General features: G+C 37.4%; 1 protein-coding gene across 2 annotated transcripts in view; it reads right to left on the minus strand.

Moving 5' to 3' along the window:
• NUP62CL (nucleoporin 62 C-terminal like) overlaps positions 1 to 27,594 on the minus strand; it is a 75,863-nt gene that overhangs the window by 40,494 nt on the left and 7,775 nt on the right. The window contains exons 1-4 of one of the 2 annotated variants that reach the window (XM_057539073.1): positions 11,935 to 11,998; positions 10,947 to 11,002; positions 9,935 to 10,033; positions 5,810 to 5,969 (exon numbers count right to left, since the gene is read on the minus strand). In XM_057539073.1, the coding sequence (XP_057395056.1) occupies positions 5,810 to 5,969; positions 9,935 to 10,007 (233 nt within the window). In that variant the 5' untranslated portion in view covers positions 10,008 to 10,033; positions 10,947 to 11,002; positions 11,935 to 11,998. Of the gene's footprint in view, positions 1 to 5,809; positions 5,970 to 9,934; positions 10,034 to 10,946; positions 11,003 to 11,934; positions 12,040 to 27,594 lie in introns of those variants that run through there. The other variant, XM_057539072.1, reaches the window with a different exon arrangement.

Raw genomic sequence — 27,594 nt, forward strand, 5'->3', positions numbered from 1 at the left:
ACTTCTGCCCTGCAAGCCGGCTCACCTGTACCATTTTTCTAGGTTCCGCATACATGCGTTAATATACGATATTTGTTTTTCTCTTTCTGACTTACTTCACTCTGTATGACAGTCTCTAGGTCCATCCACGGCTCAACAAATGACTCAATTTCATTCCTTTTCATGGCTGAGTAATATTCCATTGTATATATGTACCACAACTTCTTTATCCATTCGTCTGTTGATGGGCATTTAGGTTGCTTCCATGACCTGGCTATTGTAAATAGTGCTGCAATGAACACTGGGGTGCATGTGTCTTTTTGAATTAAGGTTTTCTCTGTGTATATTTCCAGTAGTGGGATTGCTGGGTCATATGGTAGTTTTATTTTTAGTTTTTTAAGGAACCTCTATACTGTTCTCCATAGTGGCTGTATCAATTTACATTCCCACCAACAGTGCAAGAGGGTTCCCTTTTCTCCACACCCTCTCCAGCATTTATTGTTTGTAGATTTTTTTGATGATGGCAATTCTAACTGGTGTGAGGTGATACCTCATTGTAGTTTTGATTGCATTTCTCTAATGATTACTAACGTTGAGCATCTTTTCATGTGCTTCGTGGCCATCTGTATGTCCTCTTTGGAGAAATGTCTATTTAGGTCTTCTGCCCATTTTTGGATTGGGGTGTTTGTTTCTTTAATATTGAGCTGAATGAGCTGTTTATATATTTTGGAGATTAATCCTTTGTCCATTGATTCGTTTGCAAATATTTTCTCCCATTCTGAGGGTTGTCTTTTTGTCTTGTTTATGGTTTCCTTTGCTGTGCAAAAGCTTTGAAGTTTCATTAGGTCCCATTTGTTTATTTTTGTTTTTATTTCCATTACTCTAGGAGGTGGGTCAAAAAAGATCTTGCTGTGATTTATGTCAAAGAGTGTTCTTCCTATGTTTTCCTCTAAGTGTTTTATAGTGTCTGGTCTTACATTTAGGTCTCTAATCCATTTTGAGTTTATTTTTGTGTATGGTGTTAGGGAGTATTCTAATTTCATTCTTTTACATGTAGCTGTCCAGTTTTCCCAGCACCACTTATTGAAGAGACTGTCTTTTCTCCATTGTATATCTTTGCCTCCTTTGTCATAGATTAGTTGACCATAGGTGTGTGGGTTTATCTCTGGGCTTTCTATCTTGTTCCATTGATCTATGTTTCTGTTTTTGTGCCTGTACCATATTGTCTTGATTACTGTAGCTTGGTAGTATAGTCTGAAGTCAGGGAGTCTGATTCCTCCAGCTCCGTTTTTTTCCCTCAAGACTGCTTTGGCTATTCGGGGTCTTTTGTGTCTCCATACAAATTTTAAGATGATTTGTTCTAGCTCCGTAAAAAATACCATTGGTAATTTGATAGGGATTGCAATGAATCTGTAGATTGCTTTGGGTAGTATAGTCATTTTCACAATGTTGATTCTTCCAATCCAAGAACATGGTATATCTCTCCATCTGTTGGTATCATCTTAAATTTCTTTCATCAGTGTCTTATAGTTTTCTGCATACAGGTCTTTTGTCTCCCTAGGTAGGTTTATTCCTAGGTATTTTATTCTTTTTGTTGCAATGGTAAATGGGAGTGTTTCCATAATTTCTCTTTCAGATTTTTCATCATTAGTGCATAGGAATGCAAGAGGCTTCTGGGCATTAATTTTGTATCCTGCAACTTTACCATATTCATTAATTAGCTCTAGCAGTTTTCTGGTGGCAGTTTTAGGATTCTCTATGTATAGTATCATGTCATCTGCAAACAGTGACAGTTTTACTTCTTCTTTTCCAATTTGTATTCCTTTTATTTCTTTTTCTTCTCTGATTGCCGTGGCTAGGACTTCCAGAACTATGTTGAATAATAGTGGTGACAGTGGACATCCTTGTCTCGTTCCTGATCTTAGAGGAAATGCTTTCAGTTTTTCACTGTTGAGAATTATGTTTGCTGTGGGTTTGTCATATATGGCCTTTATTATGTTGAGGTATGTTCCCTCTATGCTCACTTTCTGGAGAGTTTTTATCATAAATGGGTGTTGAATTTTGTCAAAAGCTTTTTCTGCATCTATTGAGATGATCATATGGTTCTTATTCCTCAATTTGTTAATATGGTGTATCACATTGATTGATTTGCATATATTGAAGAATCCTTGCATCCCTGGGATAAATCCCACTTGATCGTGGTGTATGATCCTTTTAATGTGTTGTTGGATTCTGTTTGCTAGTATTTTGTTGAGGAATTTTGCATCTATATTCATCAGTGATATTGGTAATTTTCCTTTTTTGTAGTGTCTTTGTCTGGTTTTGGGATCAGGGTGATGGTGGCCTCATAGAATGGGTTTGGGAGTGTTCCTTCCCCTGCAATTTTTTGGAAGAGTTTGAGAAGGATAGGTGTTAGCTCCTCTCTAAATGTTTCAAAGAATTCACCTGTGAAGCCATCTGGTCCTGGACTTTTGTTTGTTGGAAGATTTTTAATCACAGTTTCAATTTCATTACTTGTGATTGGTCTGTTCATATATTCTGTTTCTTCCTGGTTCAGTCTTGGAAGGTTTTACCTTTCTAAGAATTTGTCCATTTCTTCCAGGTTGTCCATTTTATTGGCATAAAGTTGCTTGTAGTAGTCTCTTAGGATGCTTTGTATTTCTGTGGTGTCTGTTGTAACTTCTCCTTTTTCATTTCTGATTTTATTGATTTGAGTCCTCTCCCTCTTTTTCTTGATGAGTCTGGCTAATGGCTTATCAATTTTATCTTCTCAAAGAACCAGCTTTTAGTTTTATTGATCTTTGCTATTGTTTTCTTTGTTTCTATTTCATTTATTTCCGCTCTGATCTTTATGATTTCTTTCCTTCTGCTAACTTTGGGTTTTGTGTGTTCTTCTTTCCCTAGTTTCTTTAGGTGTAAGGTTAGATTGTTTACTTGAGATTTTTCTTGTTTCTTTAGGTAGGCTTGCATAGCTATAAACTTCCCTCTTAGAACTGCTTTTGCTGCATCCCATAGGTTTTGGGTCGTCGTGTTTTCATTGTCATTTGTCTCTAGGTATTTTCTGATTTCCTCTTTGGTTTCTTCAGTGATCTCTTGGTTATTTAGTAACGTATTGTTTAGTCTCCATGTGTTTGTGTTTTTTACGTGTTTTTCCCTGTAATTCATTTCTAATCTCATAGCGTTGTGGTCAGAAAAGATGCTTCATATGATTTCAATTTTCTTAAATTTACTGAGGCTTGATTTGTGACCCAAGATGTGATCTATCCTGGAGAATGTTCCGTGCACACTTGAGAAGAACGTGTAATCTGCTGTTTTTGGATGGAATGTCCTATAAATATCAATTAAACTTATCTGGTCTACTGTGTCATTTAAAGCTTCTGTTTCCTTATTTATTTTCATTTTGGATGGTCTGTCCATTGGTGTAAGTGAGGTTTTAAAGTCCCCCACTATTATTGTGTTACTGTCAATTTCCTCTTTTATAACTGTTAGCAGTTGCCTTATGTATTGAGGTGCTCCTATGTTGGGTGCATATATATTTATAATTGTTATATCTTCTTCTTGGATTGATCCCTTGATCATTATGTAGTGTCCTTCCTTGTCTCTTGTAACATTCTTTATTTTAAAGTCTATTTTATCTGATATGAGTATAGCTACTCCAGCTTTCTTTTGATTTCCATTTGCATGGAATATCTTTTTCCATCCCCTCACTTTCAGTCTGTATGTGTCCCTAGGTCTGAAGTGGGTCTCTTGTAGACAGCATATAGATGGGTCTTGTTTTTGTATCCATTCAGCAAGCCTGTGTCTTTTGGTTGGAGCATTTAATCCTTTCACGTTTAAGGTAATTATCGATATGTATGTTCCTATGACCATTTTCTTAATTGTTTTGGGTTTGTTTTTGTAGGTCCTTTTCTTCTCTTGTGTTTCCCACTTAGAGAAGTTCCTTTGCATTTGTTGTAGAGCTGGTTGGGTGGTGCTGAATTCCCTTAGCTTTTGCTTGTCTGTAAAGCTTTTGATTTCTCCATCAAATCTAAATGAGATCTTTGCCGGGTAGAGTAATCTTGGTTGTAGGTTCTTCCCTTTCATCACTTTAAGTATATCATGCCACTCCCTTCTGGCTTGTAGAGTTTCTGCTGAGAAATCAGCTGTTAACCTTATGGGAGTTCCCTTGTATGTTATTTGTCGTTTTTCCCTTGCTGCTTTCAATAATTTTTCTTTGTCTTTAATTTTTGCCACTTTGATTACTATATGTCTCGGCGTGTTTCTCCTTGGCTTTATCCTGTATGGGACTCTCTATGCTTCCTGGACTTGGGTGGCTATTTCCTTTCCCATGTTAGGGAAGTTTTCGACTATAATCTCTTCAAATATTTTCTCGGGTCCTTTCTCTCTCTCTTCTCCTTCTGGGACCCCTATAATGCGAATGTTGTTGCGTTTAATGTTGTCCCAGAGGTCTCTTAGGCTGTCTTCATTTCTTTTCATTCCTTTTTCTTTAGTCTGTTCCGCAGCAGTGAATTCCACCATTCTGTCTTCCAGGTCACTTATCCGTTCTTCTGCCTCAGTTATTCTGCTATTGATTCCTTCTAATGTAGTTTTCATTTCAGTTATTGTATCGGTCATCTCTGTTTGTTTGTTGTTTAATTCTTCTAGGTCTCTGTTAATCATTTCTTGCATCTTCTCAATCTTTGCCTCCATTCTTATTCCGAGGTCCTGGATCATCTTCACTATCATTATTCTGAATTCTTTTTCTGGGAGGTTGCTTATCTCCACTTCATTTAGTTGTTTTTCTGGGGTTTTTTCTTGTTCCTTCATCTGGTATATAGCCTTCTGCCTTTTCATCTTGTCTATTTTTCTGTATATGTGGTTTTTGGTCCACAGGCTGCAGGATTGTAGTTTTTCTTGCTTCTGCTGTCTGCCCTCTGGTGGTTGAGGCTATCTAAAGAGGCTTGATGGGAGGCTCTGGTGGTGGGTAGAGCTGACTGTTGCTGTGGCGGTCAGAGCTCCGTATAACTTTAATCCACTTGACTGTTGATGGGTGGGGCTGGGTTCCCTCCTTGTTGGTTGTTTTGCCTGAGGCAACTCAGCACTGGAGCCTACCTGGGCTCTTTGGTGGGGCTAATGGCAGACTCTGGGAGGGCTCACGCCAAGGAGTACTTCCCAGAACCTCCGCTGCCAGTTTCCTTGTCCCCATGGTGAAACAAAGCCACCCCCCGCCTCTGCAGGAGACCCTCCAACAGTAGCAGGTAGGTCTGGTTCAGTCTTCCCCAGGGTCACTGCTCCTTCCCCCGGGTCCCGGTGCGCACAGTATTCCATGCGCCCTCCAAGAGTGGGGTCTCTGTTTCCCCTAGTCCTGTCGAAGTCCTGCAATCAATTCCCACTAGGCTTCAAAGTCTGATTCTCTATGGATTCCTCCTCCCGTTGCCGGACCCCCAGGTTGGGAAGCCTGACGTGGGGCTCAGAATCTTCACTCCAGTGGGTGGACTTCTGTGGTATAAGTGTTCGCCAGTCTGTGAGTCACCCACCCAGCAGTTATGGGATTTGATTTTACTCTGATTGCGCCCCTCCTACTGTCTCACTGTGGCTTCTCCTCTGTCCTTGGACGTGGGGTATCCTCCTTGGTGAAGTCCAGTGTCTTCCTGTCGATGATTGTCCAGCAGCCAGTTGTGATTCTGGTGCTCTCGCAAGAGGGAGTCACATTATTATTAATTAAGGGCCCTAGTTGACATTAAGCCTCACTCTTTGTGTCATACAGTTCTATGGGTTTTGACAAATGCCTATGCCTTCTATATGACAAAGAAAATGAGACTCACACGAATTTTCAAATAAATAGGCTTACTTAATGGTCGAAGTAAAAGGTCTAGAAGTCAGGCCGAATGGAGGAGTGTTATTCATGCCAGTTGATGTCAGTGGTTTTAGATTCAAAGTAAAGCTACTGGTGGTGCTGGTGCTGGTGCTGGTGGTGGTGACCGTGGTAGTGGTGATGGTTGACGTTGTAGCTGGAAAATAAAGTGTATGATGTTGGTTATAAGTAAGAAATTTTTAAATTCAGTCCTTGATCATTCAGGATGAAAAACTATAGAAGTATTTTTTTAATGTGAATTTGAATTCCAAGTTGTATGATTTTAACTCAATGTTGCTATAATATATGGCAGGCCAGGTATCTGGATTAAGCTTCCTGCTAACAACTTAAAATCCTGGATAAATGTATAGAAAAATACAATTTATAACCTAACCAGACCTATAACCATTAAAGAAATTGAATCAATCCTGAAAACTCTTCCCATAAAGAAAACTCCAGACCCAGAGGACCTCACCGGCGAGTTCTGCTAAACTTTCAAGGAAAGAATAATTGCAATCTTACACAAAATCTCTGTACATCTATAACTTTGCATACTTATGTGAATATATCTGTGTAATTAATTTCTAGAAATGAAATTGCTAGATCAAAGGGTCAGCATGCTCTAAATTGTAATATTACTTTCCAATTCCCCTACCAAAAAGACTTTGCCAATTAACATTCCTATCAGTAGGGGAGACTGCCTGTTTCTCTACACCACAGCCCATAGTAGGCATACATCTTAGCCAGTATTATAGTTAAAACCCTCTCAAAGTTTTATCTACAGCCTAGACCTCTCTTCTGTGTGTCTTTTCTATTACACCCTTACTAAAATGCCCTGTCTTCTGTACATGAAATTCTCAGTACACATCATGGCCGAGCTCAGATTCTTCCTTCCCCATGTTTATTGTCCACTTCTCTTCTACTCATGGTTATCTCGTGGTTTTCTGAACTTCTATAGCACTTTTGGTTCTTCCTTACACAGTGAGCACTTAACCAACAATGCACAGAAAATTGTGGCTGGTGGGGACTGGAAGTGTTTTCTTCTTTTTGGTTCTCTGTATTTTCAAATGTTCTTGTAATTAATAAATGCTGCTTCTGTAACAAGAAATTTGTTATAAAAATATATTATAACATGTATACAATTATTTGTTTGTTTACGTTAGCCTTGTTTTCCCAATTAGCAATACTTTCAGGTTAATTGCCACCCGAGATAAATACATATATCACGGTGCCTGCCAACATGCACTGCCTATTCTTAGGGAAACTGGCCTACTCCATTTCTGCTGAGGGATCAGGCTCACACACCCATTCCTTATTTCAGTAACTCTGTCCTTTGATCCTAGTTCACAGTTGACAAGGGTGGGCATCTGAAGTATAGGAAGCCATCCCATATGCTCCTGGCAGCCTATGAGAGGGTCTGGCACAAAAAGCTCTAGCCAAACAGGGATAAGGTAGGTCAGAATCTCATTTTCGAAAATTTAGAACTGCGGAAAGAATCAGACAGTAGGTAAAAATACGGAAATATTTCCAGAAATATGGAAGGAATCAGACTCTAAGCAGAAATTTGGAAATATTTCCAAACATGTAGAAAGAATCAGACAACAGGCAGAGGGAGCTGAAAGGACTGACAGAGGAAAAACATGAAGTAGACTTAAGGAGTCATGAGCAAGTCAAAATTAAGAATATAAAGCAGAAAAAGAGGTAAAGAAACCAAAAGGAAGTTAAAAAAAGAAAAAAACAGACAAAAGGAGAATAGCTGAATTATGTTTATGCAATATTAGATTCAGGAGGTCCCTAAAGCTGACTTCAGAACAACTTCTAAATTCCACTTTCCTTGAAGTTCATTGCCACGATAATACCTGTATTAGATTTCCACAAGATTTCATTTCCCTTTTGGCCACAAGGATCCTTACAATAATTCCCCCATTCTTTTGGTTAGCTTTTGTGAAAGTGGAATGAGCACCACAAGAGAAGACCATGCCCAGTCACAAAGGATCCCCGGGGTCACTATCACTCAGGACACTGGAGAAGATTTTTTTTTTAAGTCAGCATTTCCTGACATGGACAGATGTCCAAAGATAATGTATACTTAAGAGAAAACAGCAAATTCTATGATTATGTGTGTGTGTATCCCATTTTTGTAAAACAAATAAATTTAATGTATGTTTGTATGCATTTGGAAAAAAGCCTGTTAAGACAAGCACCAAACTGTTTTCTCTAGAGGGTGTGATATATGTATATATGCATGTGTGTATGGTTTTTATAATTTTTAAAAAAGCAACTACCATCACTACCACTAAAGAAAAAGGTTAACAGACAAATGAACAGCTCTCCAAAGATGCTGTGCGATACCTTCAGGAAATTAATACCTGTCAGTCTAAACACAAAGGAATCTTGAGTCATAAAAAAATGGTATGATTATTTTAAACTTTTTATATAGTATTTATCTTTGTTCCTTATTTTCATGGTATTTTTAAAAGGCATAAATTAGCTCTGGCATAGTAGACAATATTCAAATAACAATAATATTTCAATTAATACCAAAAGAAGCAATGGTTTTGAGAATGAAGGTTCTATCACAGTCTGATTTTGCAAGTTACAACTTTGGTCTAAACTAAATACAGTCAACTCTATGTTATCTATGTACTAAAAGGGAAGCACTGTTCTACAAATAATAGAAAATAATTGCATACCAAATTTGGATTTACATTTAAATAAATCTCATTCTGATGATCTTAAAAATCATTACATAAAATAGTGAGACCATCCTTTAAAAGATCCTACTATCCAATTTTCCTATCCTGTCTCTGATCAACAACTATGTATCTTACTCCATGCTAGGAATGGACATCATTACTTTCATAGACTAATGCGAAAGATGAGATTTATAACAAGCAAGCTTCTCTTAAAACTTGCTGATTATACCTAGGGCAGAGAATAATCTCAAATGGCTATAAATTTACAGATACAGATACCTGAAAGCTGCCCTACAGGGCTAATTTGTGAGATGAAGAATCTGAGCAAGTAAATATACTTGGGGAGAAGGAAAGGTGAGTAGGGGAGAAAAACAACTCTGGGTTGGGGGTATTGAGTTGAGACATATCTGATGGGGAGGTGGGTAAGTACATAAGGCAGTGGTGGATGGAATGGGGTAGTAGCAAAGGTACCAGTTTGCAGGAAGGAATCTTAGGACTCAGATAGGTAGGGGGTGAGTTACGGCAGAGTCACCAAAAAGCCTGCAAATTCATATTTCAATGACTCCACCCAAGACTGAAAGAATCAATTTTTTGTTCAGCACTTTATAAGGGAAACTATGTGTTATATTTTTTGCAAATATGGTTACTTATAAAATTCTCAAGCCATGCCCTTCATAATGCTCATAGGTTGGCCAGTTAGCCGAGTACACAGTAGAAATTCAGTTAAGTGTTGGTCATGCAAAAGATGGTTTACATCTCTGTTTAGGAATAATTATTTTAAACTTAACAGGGACTGACTTTTAGCTTATGACAGGTTTGAAGAAAGATTCATTTCAGTCCTAAGTAAACTTTTAAAAGTCAAAACAAACAAGACTTCCCTAAAGTGGAGTCTGACTTAAATGGTAGGTTTAAGTAGTAACTGACCTCTAACCACCCAGCTCACAACAGCTAAAAGGCAATGGATAACCAAGTTTTCTTTAATTTACAACCTAACTAGTGCCTAACTGGCAGAAACAAATTTAGGATAGGTCCACAGAAACTCCTGTAATCAGCTTAAGGAGAGGATCAACTTTAATACAGGTCGAACCTTAAATTAACTTTTAGAGAATAAAACTATGAATCCCAATGTACTGGGTCACTTTAAACAGTATGATCAATAATAAGAATTTTTAAGTTTCAGAGTTGACAAGAGTTTGATAGCAGCTTTGATTATGGTCATCTCAAAGAAGTAATCTCATTGATATCAACTGTCTCATTCTACCCTTTGGCAACTGTCAATACTGATGTACCTTTTGGATACGCTGGTGAGATGATCAAAACCTTCTTAGTCCTAGAAGCTAAGGAATACAACCTACTTACTGCTTTTGTTATGCAGTACATTTCCAGTGAGCATTCAAACACATCCCAGTAGTTCTAAAAATCTTACTAGATGCAACAGCAGCTGCTCCACCTGCTCCAGGGATTTTTAATCCAAATCCAGAAGTTGTACCGCCAAGCATTCCAGACAAAGTTGTAGGGGCACCAACTGCAGAGAACAACATAATATTACCTATTACCCTTTTAATCAAAAACAGTGAATGAAGAATTTATATAGGGTCTTTTTCATCTGAGTCCTTTAGTAACTTTGGCTAAGCCTCAAAAAACTACAGTCAATCCATTTATATGAAAAGTCCGGAAAAGGCATAGATAGAGACAGAAAACAGATTAGTAGTTGTCTCGGGCTGAGAGATCTTACTGGGATGATAGAAATGTTCTAAAACCAGACTATGGTGAGAGTTACACAATTCGGTAAATTGATTAAAAATCACTGAACTACACACCCTAAGTTAATTTTATGATATGTAGATTATACCTCATTAAAGTTAACTTTAAAAACACTGTGGTCAAGATTTCTTTTCATTTTGTGGGCAAGGACATCAAAGACAGGAAAGAAAAAAAAACCTGTCAAAAGTCAGAAGTCGGACTTCCCCGGTAGTGCAGTGGTTAAGAATCCGCCTGCCAGTGCAGGGGACACAGGTTCGAGCCCTGGTCCGGGAAGATCCCACATGCCGCGGGAGCAACTAAGCCCGAGCGCCACAACTACAGAGCCTGTGCTCCAGAGCCTGCGAACCACAACTACTGAGCCCACATGCCACAACTACTGAAGCCCGTGCACCCAGAGCCCGTGCTCCCCAACAAGAGAAGCCACCGCAATGAGAAGCCCGCGCACCACAACAAAGAGTAGCCCCCGCTCGCCGCAACTAGAGAAAGCCTGCACGCAGCAACAAAGACCCAGTGCAGCCCAAAATAAATAAATAAATTAATTAATTAATTATTTTTAAAAAGGTCAGAAGTCAAGACTTTGATTGAAAATGGAATTCATTCAATAATTTTAACTCCCAACCTCAGACATGGTCATATTCACAAAATCTATTATACTTGAGAAGGATATTGCTTACATATATCAAAAGGTTTCCAGAATCTCAGTCATGTCTCAGGATTGGAACTGTATCTACTTGGAAGAAAATACAATTCAAGTGGCAACCTGCAATTTCAACTAATGTTCCACCTACGCCAACTGCACAAGGCAATGGGGATGGCGGCTGCCATTTTTCATGCTCAACTAGACATCAGCAATTCCTGGCAAGTTTTATTCCCAGAAATGGTGACAGGCTCGCTATAACAGGGCTTTGGGAGGACCATATTACTGCTAGGATTACAATAACAAACTTTAATGATGAACATCATGGCACTGTGAAGATGCCGCAAAAGCACAAGCAGCTTATATGGACCTGTAAGAAAGAATTGCCTAAGATATATACAGAAGTCAATATTCTCACCATTTGTTATTACTCTACTAATGGAAGAGGTGTAGCAAAGAAGTTGGGGTTACAAGATAATTAACGCCCCACTTCTCAGCTCAAAGCATCCAGATGTTCATCTTTAAGGGGAGAGAACTGGAGACATCACACAGTGTCATTAAAGCTCAAAACTACAGCTGGTCCTTTTGTCATGTAACACTTCTGATAAGTAAAATATAAGGACCGCAAACCTGGTCTATATAGAAGAATAAAATACAGCAAGGCTCCAACATTTATTTCCCATTTTATCTTATTCACATGGATAATAAGACTTCTTCCCTTCAGACATACTTGGCAAAACTTCCACTCTTCCTATTCCCATTCACTTCAAAACATTACACTGTTAATGAATTATATGCTTAAAATCATCACTTGAAGCTGTAATAATCATGTTAATATAAAATTCATAGCGAAAGCCATGACAATCAGGTTCTTAAGCAAAGCTACTATTGATATCAACAGTTACAAACGGGATCAAGCATAATGATAATTTATGAGACGTCGGAGATCCATAGCTTATACTGGCAAATTGAGTTAAGTGGCCTGATGCGAAATAATAGTATTTTCTTTGCAACCAGTAACTTACATGAGAGCCTAGTAGCAGCAGTGGAGGCAGAAGCATTTGAAAATGAGGTAAACAGCATGGTGCTTGAACTAGTAGCGGCAGCAACAGTAGATGCTGGAACCAACCCTAAATTAAAGTAACAAGCAGAAAAATATGTCAATAAAAATAATTTTTAATAAGGAAAACACCATTATAACAAACTTCACTTATATGGAGAAATAACAACAAAGCAAGGAAAATCAAGTACCGTGATATTTAATAAATCTGACATAGTAAAATCCCGATTTAAAAAATAGTTCATCAGTACTGCTTAGTATAGCCAGCCTTCTAGCACCATCATAAGAAAGAAACTCTACTAAAAAAGTAAGCAACCTAACAGGGGTTCCACTTCCAAAACTGTGACATAAGAAGTCCTAGGGACCCATTCCCCAGTGAAGCAACCATAACTGGTAAAAAATATTTTTTTTTAAAAAATTGAAATCTCTGGAAATTGTCCTGAAGGTACAGCAAATAAAGAAACATTTATTCAAGAAAATCTGCTAAAATTCAGTAATACAGGTGAGAGTCTACGGCATATGAATCATAACCCACGCTCTTCCCTCCATCCCCTTGCTCCCCTTGAGAGAAGCTACACTCCAGGCAGGAGTCACCAAGAAGACTGGACTCCCTCTTCCCTCAGCTCCCAACCAAGGAATACAGTATCTCATTAGGAAAGGAAGCAGCCAGCATTCCTCATCACCCCTGACACACAGTTAAAGGATTGAAATTCCTGGTGAGCACAGCCAAGAGTTGAGGGGCTCCTTTCCTCCAGTCAGCCCCCACTCATAGGGCAGAGGGTCTACACCAGGCACAGTAGGCTGGCAATGCTGGAGCCCCGTCAATCACCCTGACTGCCTTGCCCCAGCTTACCTGTAGGGCTGAGGTTGCATGCCGGAAGAGAGGAGCAAGAAGATCAGAAGCAACGGTCATTGCCCAGCACCCAAAGCACTGGTTCAAAGATTTTGCCCAGGGATAAAGGTAGCCCATAAGAACAGAAAGTTCCCAAGCTATGTCCAGAAGAACTGACTTTATTTGAAACAGAGTATGAGGAAGTTCAAGCCAAAGGACTCTCTCGAAAAAAAATAAGAGATTTTGGTGGTAAGCAATTAAGAGGAAGTAAGTAGCTTCATGAGAGCAACATTTAGGCTGCAGGCCAGCCAGTTTAGCAGAGATAACCAGGGAAAGAGAAGGCTGAAAAGAGCCCTGCTGAGGATCAGAAAAATCAAGTACTGATACATGAATGAATCTTGAAAACATTATGCTAAATGAAAGCCAGACACAGAAGGCCACATATTGTATGATCCCATTTATATGAAATGTCCAGAAGAGGTAAATCCATAGACAGAAAGTATATTAGTGGTTAGCGGGAGCTGGAAAGAGAAGGTAATGGGAAGTGACTGCTAACGGTTACAGGGTTTCTTTTTGCAGTGATGAGAATGTTCTTGAATTACATAGTGGTGATAGCTGCACACCCTGTGAATATGTTTAAAAAAAAACACTGGATTGTACAGTTTAAAAGCATGAATTTTAAGATATATGAATTATACCTCAATTATGTTGTTATTTAAAAACTACATGATCATCTCAATAGAAGCAGAAAAAGCATCTGAGAAAATCCAACACTTTTTCATGATGAAAACACTCAACAAACTAGAAAGAGAAGGGAACTTCCTCAACATGATAAAGGGCATTTATGAAAAACCTACAGCTAACATCATGTTTAACAGTAAAAGACTGAATACTTTTCCACTGCCATCAAAAACAAAACATGGATGTCTGCTCTTACCACTTCAATTCAACCACACACTGGAAGTTTTAGCCAGGACAATTAGGCAAGAACACGAATAAAGGATACCAGATTGCAAAGGAAAAAGTAAAATTATCTCTATAAACAGATGACATGATCATGAATACAGAAAATTCTAAGGAACCCACAAAAAATCTGGAGAAAAACAAATATATATTAACGCATATGTGTGGAATCTGAAAAAATTGGTATAGACGATCTTATTTACAAAGCAGAAATAGAGACACAGACGTAGAGAGAACAAACGTATGGATACCAAGGGGGAAAGTGGGGGGTGGGATGAATTGGGAGATTGGGATTGACATATATACACTGTTGATACTATGTGTAAGATAGATAACTAATGAGAACCTACTGTATAGCACAGGGAACTCTACTCAATGCTCTGTGGTAACCTGAATGGGAAGGAAATCCAGAAAAGAGGGGATGTGTGTATACGTATAGCTGATTCACTTTGCTGTACAGTATAAACACAATATTGTAAAGCAACTATACGCCAATAAAAAAAAATCTATTAGAACAATGAACAAGTTCTGCAAAGTTGCAGGATACAAGACCAATATAAAAATAAACTACAATTCTATATATTATCAATGAACAGTCCAAAAATGAAATTAAGAATATAATTCCATTTATGATTGTTCAAAATGAATAAAATAGTTAAGAACAAATCTAACAAGTGTAAGGCTTGTATCCAGAAAAATAAAAAACATTATTGAAAGAAATTAAAGGCATCCTAAATAAAGGGAAAGCTCTCATGTTCATGGATCAGATAATTTTATATTGTTAAGATGGTATGGTAGACAGAAAAATGGTCCCCAAAGATGCCCACATCCTAATACCCAGAGTCTGTGAACATATTACTAACTTGACAAAAGAGACTTTACAAATGAAGTGAAGGTTAAGTAACTCGAAGAGGGAGATTATCCTGGATTATCCAGGTAAGCAAAATCTAAGGACATGAATCCTTAAAAGTAGAGATCCTTTCCAGGCTGTGGTCAGAAGGAGATGGTGACTACAAAAGAATAGTCAGGGGACTTCCCTGGCGGTCCAGTGGGTAAGACTGTGCTTCCACTGCAGGGGGCACAGGTTCGATCCCTGGTTGAGGAACTAAGGTCCCACGTGCTGCACAGTGCAGCCAAAAAAAAAAAAAGAATGGTCATAAAGATGCAAAGTTGCTGATACAAACGGCCATCTAACACTTGAAATCATACTCAGTGTCATTAGTCATTAGGGAATTGCAAATCAAAACCACGACGAGATACTACTTCATATCGACTAAGATGGCAATAACCAAAAAGACATAATATCAAGTGTTGGCAAGGATATGGGCAAATTGTAAACCTCATGCAATGCTGATGGAAATGTAAAATAGTGTAATCTCTTTGGAAAACTGTATGGCACTTCCTCAAAGTGTTCAACATAAAGTTACCATATGACCCAGTAATTCCACTCCTAGGTATACAAACAAAAGAAATGATAACATATATCCACACTAAAATATGTACGTGAATGTTCACAGCAGCATTATTCATAACAGACAAAAGATGAAAGGAAACAACCCAAATGAATATCAACTGATGAATGGATGAATAAAATGTGGTATATTAATACAATGGAATTTTATTTGGCCATAAAAAGGAAGCGCTGATACATGCTAAAACATGGATGAGCCTTGAAAACATGCTAAGTAAAAGAAGCTAATCACGAAATACCACATATTGTATGATTCTATTTATATGAAATGTCCAAAACAGAGCAATCTATAGAGACAGAAAGCAGATTCATGGTTGCCAGAACTGGGGTGAGAAGAGAATGGGCAGCAACTGTTAATGGGTATGACGTTTCTTCAGTGGGTGATGAAAATGTTCTAAAACTGACTTCAGTAATGGCTGCACAACTCTGTGAATATCCTAAAAACCAATTAATTGTGCACTTTAAATGGGTAAATTATGTGGTATGTGAATTATACAATAATAAATCTGTGAGAAAAAATAATAAATAGAAGTCTGGAATAAAGTTTCAGAAAACAGATTACCTGGACTCTTCTTGAAAATTTAAAATAAAATCTATAAAAGAAATAAAGCTAGAGAAATTAAGTACATAAAGACACAAATAAGATTAATTGGTTAATTGAAAACAAAGTTTATCTTTTCATCCTCACTATAGATCATTGCACACGGCACATGATAGTAAGTACTCAATAAATATTTATGCTGAATCGAGCCAACCTTTTCCAGACTCCAATATGTAATTACAGATATTCTTCTCCCTTTTCAAAAGGAAAAAGTGCTTAATAAGTAACTGCATTTGAATCTATTGCTACCTGTATCCAACTGTTGAACAATTCATGACAATATATGATGTAAGACTCTGCTATCCAAAACATCTAGGGCCACCGGGGGTTTGGGGACAGGGGGGAGATGCTAGGAAGGAACCGGGAACATTACCACATACCTCCAACTATTTAAAATATGTATCATGGAATATTCCTATGTTTCATTTAAGAGAAGCACCACATGTATACTTTTAAAGAAATAACCAATTAGAGCAAAGGCGTTTTAATATTTCTAATTCAATACCTACCAGTGAGGCTAAATTTTTATCATGGGTTTAATGGCTGCTTTAATTTCTTCATTCAAAATTGCCTATTCATGTCATCTGCCCATTTTCTCATTGGAGTATTGTCTTCTTATTACTGATTTTTAATAAAAGTATTATATATATATTGAGGTTATTTAGTCAAATGTTGCAAATATTTCCTAATCCCAGTTTGTCATTTGCTTTTTTGATTTTGTTTTTATTTTTTATGTAGTCAAATCTTTCCATTGTTTTCTCCTTTATGGTTTATGTCTCCATATCATGTTTCAAAATTCCCTCAAACATATAAAAGGTGTTCGACTTCACTTTTAGGAGAAAATCACAAATTATAACTACCTTGAGAACAATTTCACCTAACAGATAGGAAGAAATAAAAAAAACTGGTAACACACTCTGTTTAAGGACATTGTGAAGAAATGGGCAGCGTCCGAGATTTCTAATGGGAGTGTAAACTGGTATAACCCCTATGCAAAATAAGAGGCCAATGTTTTAAAAATTACAAATGCATCTATCTTTTGAACCAGTAATACTTCTTTTAGAAATTTATCCACAAAGATATACTTATATACCTGTAAAATGACATGTAAAATAAGATCCATTGCACCACTGTTTATATTAGTAAAAGAGGAAACAACCCAAACGTCCACAAGCAAAGGGCTAGATAAATTATAGCACATCCAGACCATGGAATTCTATGATGCTATAAAAAATACTGAGGAAGCTCTCCATATACTGATTGATGTGAAAAGAGCTACAAAATGTTTAAAATAAGTGTATAAAGTTTTACGTTTAAAAAGCAAGGTACCGAATAATGTGTAGAGTATACTCTCATTTATATTATTTTTTTAAAAGGCAGAGGGCTAGGAATATATATTTTTATTTGCTAGCAAATCCATGAAGAAACTCTAGAAGGATACACACAATTACAGTGGTTAGCTGAATAGGGGGGGTGGGGAAGGGGGGAGGGAGTAATACAGGGTAGATGGGGGCAGTATACTTATTTATACTATTTTTATAGTCTTAATTTTAAATCATTTGACAGACTATATTATATATTTTAAAATTATACTTAAATAAATGGTCCTCTCCCTAACCCAAGAAATATTATTTACACATTTTCATATTCACCTATGCTTTTTAAATATTTATGGTTTCATTTTCTACCTTTAATTCACCTAGTATTTCTTTCAGTTAATCTTTTTAGGCAAAACATAATCCCCTTCCCCCAAATCACCTGGCTAGCCAGCTACTGCAATTCATTTGTTCAATACTCCATCCTCTCTCCCCAGATTGGAAACGTCATCTTCATAAACCCAGGTTTGATTCTGTTCTTTAAAATTTTTCACTGATTCTTCTTTCTATCCCTGGTCCACAAGAGAGTTTCAATTACTGAAGCACTAGAATTCATTTATATTTTATACTAAATATTTTAAACTTAGAGTCAGAGAATAAATTTACAATACATTTTCATATATTTTTCTACAAGGACACTATCATTACTTTTCTTAAAAAACAAGAGATGACTAGTCTCATGCATTTATCCCCTTCATTTAAACTCTAGAACCTTGTCAAGTCCCTCCTTCCTTTCCTTCCCCCAAAGACTGCCATTGTGGTTTTATAAGAATGTTAAACACGTTGATTAATTTAGAACTAAATGACATTCCTATACTATCGAGCGTGTGTATTCTTCATTTATTCATGTCTTCTTTTATATTCCTCAGTAAAATTTTATGGTTATCTTCATATAGGTCATGCACATTTTTAAAGTTCATTCTTAGGCATTTCATAACTTTGGTTGAAATTGTTAATGGGAACTTCCTCCATGATATTTCCCAATTACTATTGTTTAAACATGGGAAAGCAACTGTTTTTTGCACTATTTATTTTGTAACTGACTGTATTACTGAAATCTCTTCACTAGCGCTAATTAAATTTACACTAGAGTTATGCCCATATTTTAAAGTCTTGATCATCTGTCTCAGATACTGGCATAATTTCAGGGGCCTGACCTTAAATCACATACCCAGAGGTAACTAAGGAAACAAATGCCATTTAATATGATGTGCTTTTAAGCTAAAGGAGCCTTACTCTTAAATAAGGAAGGGTTTAAAAGACAAAGTCTCATTTTCCTAATCATAGGACTAGAACAGGGTTTTTCAACATGGCACTACTGACATCTTGGGCCGATAATTCTTTGTTGTGGAGGACTGTCCCATGCTGGGATTTAAGACATGGATATTTGGTCTTTGTACCCTTTCTTGGACAAAGATCCTAAAACCCTTGTAACTTCCTAAGTGAGAAGAGAGATAGAAGCATCTTTTGTTATAATATTTGGGTTTTGTCCCCAGTTTCAGAAATAGCTCCAAGAGCAATAAAGGTGAAAGGAGCCTGTTTTGTTATTTATTAACAAGTCCCTTTCAACCACACCTGATTTATGTCAATGAGGTGAACTTTAGAAAGCCCCTAAGGCTGAGAGGCTGGTTACCAGAGGAACCAACCAAGTGATTAGAGGGGTTGGGGCTTTTAGCCTAACCCTCTGACGTCTCAGGAGAGGAGAGGAGCTGGAGATTGAGTTCAATCAATCACCAGAGGCCAAAGATTTCATCAATCATGCCTACATAATGGAACCTCCATCAAAACCCTAAATGAAGGGGTTTGGAGAGCTTCTGGGTTGGTGAACACACGGAGGTGCTAGGAGGGTGACATGCCTGGAGAGGACATGGAAGATCTGGGCTGCTCCCTCATACTTTACCTTATGCATCTCTTCTATTTGGCTGTTCCTAAATTGTATCATTTATAGTGAATCAGAAATTTTAGGTCAAGTGTTTCCCAGAGTTCTGTAAGCTGTTCTAGCAAATCATCCAACCCGAGGAGGGATGGGTCACAGGCACCCCCAGTTTGTAGCCAGTTGGTCAGAAGTACAGGTGACAACCTGGGACTTGCAATTGATATCTGAAGTGGGGGATAGTCTTGAGGAACTGAGCCCTTACCCTGTGGGGTCTGTGCTACCTCCAGGTGGTGAGCATCATAGCTGAACTGTAGGACACCCATTTGGTGTCTGGAGAGTTGGAGAATTGGTTGGTGTGGGAAGAATCCCCATATATTTGGTGTCAAAAGGTTGTGTGTTGAGGACAACAGAATTTTCCTTTATGTGCACTGCAAAGTATTTAGCAGCATCTCTGGGCTCTACCCACTAGATGCCAGTAACACTTACCCGGTCTGGACAACCAAAACTGTCTCCAGATACTGCCAAATATCCTCTGGGAGAAGGGGCAAAGATCGCCTCCAGTTGAGAACCACTGGACAAGAGGAAGGGCTCAATATCATAATTGTCTCCATCTAGTGCTGTAAGGCTAACAAAATAAGCCTTCATTCCTTCATGTTTAAGAACAGAGGAAAATGTCAACTAGCTTAATAAATTGTTAGCCATAGAAAATAGGCATTTTTTTTAACAGAATGGGGGAAGGTGGCCATACACTACAGGATAGTGGGGCTTGCTACAGTAACGGAATGGTGATACTAGAAGAAGAAAGGACAGATCAATAGAACAAAATAGGAAGTCCAGAAGCAGAACCAAGCATATATAATAATTTGGAGTACGAGGAAGGCAGCATCTCAAATCAATTGGGAAAAAATGGCCATTTAATGAAATACTATGGTTTAATTCACTAATCATTTAGAAAAAAGATTCCTAAAAATATAATGGAATTCTAAAAATGTTCAAGTAATCAATAGGAAGGCAGGAAGTTCCTAAAAATATAAACCATAAAAGAACAAAAAGAATTAAGAATCCTAAGGTGAAAAAGGTCTTATACAAATAAGTCCAGAGAGAGAAACTCAGAAGAATGAGAGATTTGACAACATAAAAATTTAAATCTTAAGGATTTCCATTTCCAGGAAAATGTACTTTCCCTATTCCTCCCGCTACGTACGGCTAAAACCCCTGGACATTATATATAAAATAAACAAGAAAACCCTGAAAGGTGGCGAGAAGGCAAATCAACTAGGGATCTTGAGACCCAAGGAACATTATGGTAATGAATTCCATAGGTTTTCTTTCTGCCTCGTATTTCCCAGGCTTGGAGTTGAATAGGTTGGCCAGCCAGAAACAACAATGGGTATAGAAAAACAAAACAAAACCCAGCAAAAACCTGCTCTCTAGACAAAAGACAAGAATGGGGCAGACCAACAAGACAGAAAACTTTTAGACAATAACCAAACATCACAGAAAAAAGTGTGGTCCCACTCCCTACCTATTCCAGAGAACAGCAAGTGAGGAACTTAAACTTCCACCATTGTGAGGCTATAACGAGGTGTCCCAGTACCCCAGCCAGAATGGTATCAGAGAAGGTCAAGTAGGGAGCCAGGATGTTATCTCTGCCAGCAGTTAATGACCCATGTCCTCACAGTGTCAGTGGAAACCACATCAGGAGCAGGAACTCCCACTCCTGCCCAGCAGTAACTAGGAGACCCTTGCCTTGGGTAGCAATGGAGACCGACTGGGGAAAATGAAGTTCTACTCCCACCTTACAGTAACACAGCGAAATCCTTCTGTCTCATGCCAGAGCAATGTCAAATAAAGCCAGTTAAAGCAAAAGTCTTGAATCTGATTCAGAGTCTCATAACATAATAAGAAAATGTCCAGGTTTCAATTAAAAATCACTCTTCCTACCAAGAACCAGAAAGATCTCAAATGGAATTTAAAAAGACAATACCAAGATGATAGAAATGTTAGAATTATTTGACAAATATTTCAAAGCATCCATGATAAAAGTGCATCAAAAAGAAATTATGAAACACAAGAAAAAATACCCTTAGCAAAAAAAAGAAAAAGAAAAGAAATGAAAATCTCTACAAAGAAATAGAAGATATAAAGAAGAGCCAAGTGGAAATTTGAGATAACCAGATAACCAATAACCAAAATGCAAAGCTGAAGCCAAGCAAAAGGACTCAGCAGCAGAACAGAGGGGATAGAGACAAGAATCAATGAACTTGATGACAGAATGATAGGAATCTACACCAAGACACTTAATAATTAAATTTCTGAAAACTAAAGACAAAGAAGAAATATTGAAAACAGCAAGAGAAAAATGTCATCTGACCTACAGAGGAAAAATCATTTGAATGACAAATAGTTACACAAATTGACATCCCTACCATGGAATACTATGCAGCAATAAAACAAACAACTGACACACACAACAATCTGGATGATCTAAAGGGAAGTATACTGAGTGAAAAAAGCCATTCCCAAAAGATTACATACTGTATGATTCCATCCATATAACGTTTTTGAAATAACAAAATTATAGTAATGGAGAGCAGATTAATAGTTGCCAGGGTTAAATAGAGTGTGGGAGCAGAAGAGAAGTAGGTGTTGCTATGAAAGGGCAAAATGAGGAATCCTAGTGGTGAGAGAACTATTCTATATCTTGACTACCAATATCAACATCCTGGTTGCAATACTGTACTATAGTTTTGCAAGATGTTACCACAAGGAGAAAATGGCCAAAGGGTATGTGGGATCTCTGTATCTTTTCTTACAACTGCATGAGAATCTACAATTATGTCAAAATAAAAAGCTTAGTTTAAAAATTTTAAATCTTTTAATATCTATAAAACTAAGTAAAATAAAACTGAAACAAACTGGGGAAAATACTTCTTTTTGGGGGGGGAGGGGAATTACGTCTTTATTTTCACTAACGTCTAGCAGAAACTGAGCACTTTCCTTAGTTATAAAGGTAGGCAACAAACCACGTAGGTTAGTAGTACCTGTGACTTTGTCACCAACAGAAATCATAGGTACAAAAATACTTCTTATACAAATATCAAAGGGTTAGGATATTGCAACTGCATATAAACGAGAAAAAGATAAGCCCCATATTAGAAAACTGAGCAGGGAATTCCCTGGTGGTCCAATGGTTAGGACTCCACACTCCCACTGCCAAAGGCGCGGGTTCGAGGGCCTGGGTTCGATCCTTGGTTGGGGGAATTAAGATCCCGCAAGCTGCATGGTGCGGCCAAAAAAAGAGAAAAAAAGACAGAAAACTGAGCAAATGATACAAAAAGGGAATTCATTCAATTTCCCTCTCTCACACACACACACACAAACACACGAAAAAAACACAAATACAATTAATCAATCATTTGAAGAGAAGTTAGCCTTACTACTAATAAAGGAAAATGTAAATGAACATGAGGTTATGATACTATTTTCAGTGTTAAACTACCAAAGCTTAAAAAACAAACAAACAAACAAACAAAAGGGATAATATCCAACATATTTAACACTGCGAGGAAATGTATACTTTCATAAAAACGACAAAGATAGCTAACATTTATTGAATACCTATTATATATATACATGTCAGACAAGGTTGTAAGCACTTTAATTATTTATATTCACTTACCTACCTAATCCTCACAACAACCCTACAAGGTAAAATGCTGAGCACTTATTGATGAGCAAACCAAGCATTGAGAGGTTAGAGTAACTTGTCCAAGGTCAGAGAACTAGTAAATAACAGAGCCAAAGTTCAAATACTTATTTCCTGGTTGGTTTTTTATTGATAACAGGTATGTATTATTTGTAATATCAAAAATGCATTTGTACACAATTAAAATAATGCCCCCCAAGGTAGTGACCAAATATTCTAGCTTCATAATGATTTTAATGCTCCACTTCATCTCTTTGTGTCCTACAATGCCATACCAACCAATCAAAATTGGTTACATTATCACTACTAAATACAAATTATAAATAAGTTGTTTATTATCTATAATTTTAAAAATATTTTACCTTTTTGGTTGTTTCCAAAAGCTCTGAAACCATTACTATGAATATGTAATTCAATAAAATATACCATAAAGTAAAATGTATACAATATCTCACTCAGTGTATTTCTCAAGCTCTAAAATATCTGAGGCATCCACAGTAAAACCAAGCTTATATGGCTTATAAACCAGTACTTTTTATTAACTGCATTTTGGTTTAGAAAGATCTTAAATGTCTTCTCATTAATGTTCAATATAGGTTAAATGCATTTTACTGAATCCTACTTATTTAGAAACTGGTAACCCATGCATGTAAAATGTCTCTACTAGCCAAAATATTTTACCATTCCCCAACTATGCCATATAACTCACTTATTATTACATTATTAATATTCTCTAAAATTTTTATACTACTCCAAAAATATTCTTTCCTGTTTTACTGTACCTCCTGATAAATTTCATTTCAGAAGTTTTATTTTAAAAAAGGAAAACAGAACATATCAACAGATTGTGAAAAAAAATACTTGGTAAACACAAGCATTAAACAGTTGAACGAAACATTTCAGTGTAACTCTATTATTACTAGAGGCCAATTTGTCTAGACTATTCATTCTCAGAAGGGTGTAACTTTTCCCCCAAACAAACATTCCTCAGTTCTAAACCTAAAACTGCAAAACCAAAAGGAGCAGTTTAGATTTAATTTCTATCACATTCATCAATAACACTAACCTCCAACAAGAGAAGTCAGTCATATTCGGATGAATAATCAAATAAGAATCTCAAAATCAATCTTGAATACTGTGTTTCCCCATTAGAGAGCAGAGTTCAAACCTTACCAGTTTGGTGGACTGTCCACCACGGTTGAAAGGAGTAATTGATTGTGTAGCAATCGTTCCACTAGACGTCCGAGTAGCAGGAGTGAGGGGTAATCCTGCAAACGCTGTTGGTTGAGAGGCGTTCCCCATCAAGACAATATTGAAATTGGTGCACCCAGTCTGAGGTGCACTTCCACCAATGAACGAGAACCCTGCTGCAGACTGAGTAACAGAGCTAGTAGTAGAGCCAAAAGCAAAAGGAGTGGATGCTGTCCCCTGGTGTGATAGGGCACTGCTTGTTACAGCATTAGTACGGGTGGTGGCACCCAGCTCAAAAGCCCCTTGAAGCCCCTTGGGATTAAGATCCCACATGCCCCGCGGCAATTTTTCAGGTGCCAGACAGGGAATTCATATCTATGAGCAGAGGGTGAAGCTGCTTAGCCCAAGGGGGTGACTTGAATGAGATGTGTGCCCTAAAAGCTGGAAATATGCTAGATTGTGGGTAAATTTGAGGCCACAGGGTAAGGTCATAGGCTCCTCAATCAGCAGAAACCTAGTGGAGCTTATATCTGGGAAATCTCTATAGGAGAATGCAAAGGCAATGGAGACATGCTGGAACCCCAAGCTGATACAGAAGATATACACAGACGGCTCAAATTCAATTTACCTTTGTGGTGTGGAAACTTCAAACTAAGATGGTAACATAAAAACACTAATTAGGAGCTGATGAAACCTTCAGGGCCCAGGCAGATTGTCCATGACATCACTTATCAGAGATATCTCCACTTCCTAGGTCACCCATGATCCAAAACACCCCGAGAAAATTAACTCAAAGACAAGAACTACAAAACGTCTAAGTAGTCTATAGACCTGAAAATTGAGGAAATTCTCATCTAAGGAATTAGAGGTGATAGAGCAATATGAATGGCACATTAAAATGTTTTATATGTTCAAAGAGCTCACGAAAGAAATAGCATCCATAAAAACAAAGAAGTGAATGTGAAAAAGAACCACGGAGAAATCCAAGAAACGGATACAGTATTAGAAATAAAAAGGCTCAAGGGATAGATTTAAATAGTAGACTAGACACAGTTGAAGAGGGAAAAAAAATCATTGAACAGGAAGAGAGAACAGAAGAAAAGAATCTGCCAGAACACAGGGCAGATAAAGTGATGGGAAAGAAGAGAGAAATTAAGAGATAAGGAGAAAATAAAAGAGAAGTTTCAGTATATATCCAGAAGGAATGTCAGAAGGAAAAAAATAGAATGGCAGAGACATTATTCAGAGTTAATAAATGAGTTTGCTAGAACTGAAGAAAAATGAGTCCTCATATTTAAAGCCACCAAGTGCAAGCAGGCAACTCCTCCCACCACCATACACACACACACACCCTTTATATTGAAACCCTAAAATATTAAGTATAGAGAAAAAAATCTGAAAGTTATCAGAGAGAAAAAATCATTTACCTAATAAGGAGTAACAACCAGGTTGACAGCAGGCTCTTCATTAGCAACAGTAAATGTTAGAAGAAGATGGAATAATATCTCTAAATATCCCTTAAAGTGTTAAGGGAAAATCACGGTGTACTTATCATTCTATTCCAGTCAAGATTTCTAAAACGGGATGCGACTAACAATCAGGTTTTACACAATAGCTCTGAAAGGCAATTCTAAGAAATCAGTATCAAAAATATTTCATCAAAGTTATGAGCCCCATTACTTTATACACCAGTAAAAAGGCAAAAAAAAACCGAAAACCAAAAAACCAACACCAACCTGTTACAGTTCCTTATCATCACTTAAATTTTTTACTTTTTGAAAGAGCTCCTTTCAATGTAGACACAGATTTTAATCAAACATGCATATATTAAGAAAAAAATATTCAGAATCCAATTTTCCACTCAAATTTCTTAAAGTCTTCTGTGCCACCAGGAGCTGCAGCAATTAACTGTTGTTAACAATTGTTAACACCAACAACAATTGTTAACTGTTGCTACAGCAATTCTTAAAAGAACTCATAAGAGAACTAAAAGCCATTTTTGCTATGCTTTCAAGCCAGCTTTGCAAATATGTAGACTAGCCTCCTTTTGTCTCCCACTTCAGCATAATCAATAACTAAACCTGATTAACCATCTTTTGCATTCGCTCCCCACAACCATTGGTTTCTAGGAGTTACAGGTGATCCCCTATTATCTCTGGGATTTTCAACCAAGACGCCCATTAGGCAGGTTTTGATCCTAGACATTTTGATATTAAATGTGCATATGGAAACAACTATGACATCACAACTGCCGCCTAGCCAAAAGGGATTGTAAGATACCATCAACTGTTAAGACTCATTTCAATTGCAGAGATGTTAAAATATGGAAAACTATACCTCTTAGAGTTGATAAAATACAGGATCTTGAGTAGTGTTCGTGTCATGGTTATAAGTGAACACCTCCCCAAGACTAACTCTGAAGAACAATATTTATCTAAATGTGTTAATATGACATGCTTATTTTTAAGTCATACACATCTTAAAACGTTTAAAATGTGAGCTCCAAAGGGTGATTTCAGTGGTATAATAACTCAGTCTTGGAAGGCACAGAAAGAAAGGCATTCCAGGCAGAATAAGAGCCCTTGCTGTATTTAGTCTTATATTCCCAAGGGTACCACACTCCTGAGGTTATAAGCATTATAAATTATATTATAATAATATTATATTATTATGTTATATAATTACATATTACATATTTATGATATATAAGTATATGATAATATCACAAATGTTGACAGAAAAAATACTGTTGTCAAACCATGGTTCTGATACTGTCATAGACATTGATACTTTCAGAATTAGGTAGTGTCATCAATGTCATATTGCAGGCCAAAGGAAAAACTTCTGGTAGCCATCAGAAGGTGGAACTTTTTCTTGTGCCCTTGCATTTGTGGACTTTCCATTCTTTTGAAAGTAATTTAAGAATTACCCTGTTATTAGAATTTCTGTGTTAAATGCAGCATGAACATTTAAATATTTTCTTCCTTAGAAATTTGAGAAATAAAACAAATGAAAATCACCTTGGGACTAAAAATGAATCTGTCATTAAGAATTTGGAATTAAAGATTCCCTTCCACCTCATTTAGATCGTATATCTGTCACATCCTTGTACTTAAAAAAATCTTTTTAATCTATTCTGCTTAACCAGTTTCTAACAAGGGTGTTTTAAATGTCTCTCATGGGCTTCCCTGGTGGCACAGTGGTTAAGAATCCGCCTGCCAATGCGGGGGACACGGGTTCGAGCCCTGGTCCAGGAAGATCCCACGTGCCGTGGAGCAACTAAGCCTGTGTACCACAACTACTGAGCCTGCGCTCTAGAGCCCATGAGCCACAACTACTGAGCCCACATGCCACAACTACTGAAGCCCGCACACCTAGAGCCCGTGCTCTGCAACAAGAGAAGCCACCGCAAGGAGAAGCCCACGCACTGCAACGAAGAGTAGCCCCCGCTTGCCGCAACTAGAAGAAAGCCTATGCGCAGCAACGAAGATCCAACGCACCAAAAAAAAAAATAAACCTCATTTCCAAAAAAGAAAAAATGTCTCTCATTATTAGAGATTATCAATTTCTGCTTATAATCCCATTGCTTTTTTGCTTTATATATTT

Source organism: Balaenoptera acutorostrata, chromosome X (genome assembly GCF_949987535.1).
Source record: "Balaenoptera acutorostrata chromosome X, mBalAcu1.1, whole genome shotgun sequence".
NCBI lineage: Eukaryota > Metazoa > Chordata > Mammalia > Artiodactyla > Balaenopteridae > Balaenoptera > Balaenoptera acutorostrata.